Source organism: Mus pahari, unplaced genomic scaffold (assembly GCF_900095145.1).
Source record: "Mus pahari unplaced genomic scaffold, PAHARI_EIJ_v1.1 scaffold_13701_1, whole genome shotgun sequence".
Lineage (NCBI taxonomy): Eukaryota > Metazoa > Chordata > Mammalia > Rodentia > Muridae > Mus > Mus pahari.
Genome location: NW_018393306.1, coordinates 1 through 1,060, shown reverse-complemented (window position 1 = coordinate 1,060; position 1,060 = coordinate 1). Strand labels below are relative to the sequence as shown.

Below are 1,060 nucleotides of genomic sequence, written 5' to 3'. Positions count from 1 at the left end.
TCTTGCTGTTCTGGAGCTCTTTATATAGAGCAGGATGACCTGCCTTCTTCTACATGCCAGAATCAAAGGCATGGGTCACATGCATGGCTCAGGGACATATTATTAATGCTATGGTTTATCATTGACATCTCCAATGGCCAATCCCTTCTCCAGAACTTGGTTTCTATTTCTCTGAAGCTCGAGGTCACATTTTACTGTTGTTGTTGTTATTGTTTTTATAGATTTGGAGAGCATTATCACCTACATACTGTGAAATATCATTGTGCCATACCCCATTTTTTTATGTCTCGTCAGACTTGAATATGAGTTAAGACATTTCTCGAAAAGTAAACTATATAATTGCCCATGTTTAAAAATACAGACATGAAATAATCCCAGTTTTTCACGGTAAACTGTAGAAAGACTCATAACTTCCTAAAACTCCAGCAAGAGCTTTTTCTAAGTCCTTTACTGTCTTGATCGTCAGATAATATGTTTGGGGGTAACATATTTTCGAGCTTGAGTCATAAAGACATATTGTCTTATGACCCAAGTACGTTATCTTGACTATAATACCTATTTTCGCAATATAACCATGGTTTAACAACGTCTGCTTTAATGTTTGGGCAATTTGTTTATAATAGTCCTTTAACTCAGCGCCTAGTTCCCCCAGAAGAGTGCTGTTGTCTTCCAGGTTCTCATCTCCCCAGACAAAGCCATACAGGGTCAGGAGACTGCCCTGGGAAATATGAAGCATATCCCAGATAACTTCCTGCTTCTCTTGCAAGCCCAGAGCCGAAGCCCAGCTCTTAGGGACAACCAGTGTTCCTCTACAAAGTGAGCCCAACTCTGTCCGGACTAACTGTCCATAGCCTTCATGTTGTGAGAATGGTTTCATGCAGAGGGCTTCTGGAGAGCATATCACCTTTCCAGGCATCACTAGACAAGAAAAGAAACATAACAAATTATAAAAGTAAAATGCCAGGAATGTTGTGTGTGACACATCATCAAGAAGTTTGTAAATCCCACACTTTGCAGCCCAACTGAGAAGGTGAACACAAGATAACAAACACTGATTCAG

The 1,060-nt window shown here is 40.1% G+C and overlaps 1 protein-coding gene across 1 annotated transcript; it reads right to left on the bottom strand.

The window, feature by feature from the left end:
- Positions 1-382: 382 nt before the first annotated feature.
- LOC110315461 (schlafen family member 12-like) lies at positions 383-916 on the bottom strand. Its single transcript, XM_021189512.1, has one exon. It carries the CDS (start codon positions 914-916, stop codon positions 383-385), a length of 534 nt encoding a protein of 177 aa, XP_021045171.1.
- Between the last annotated feature and the right edge of the window lie 144 nt (positions 917-1,060).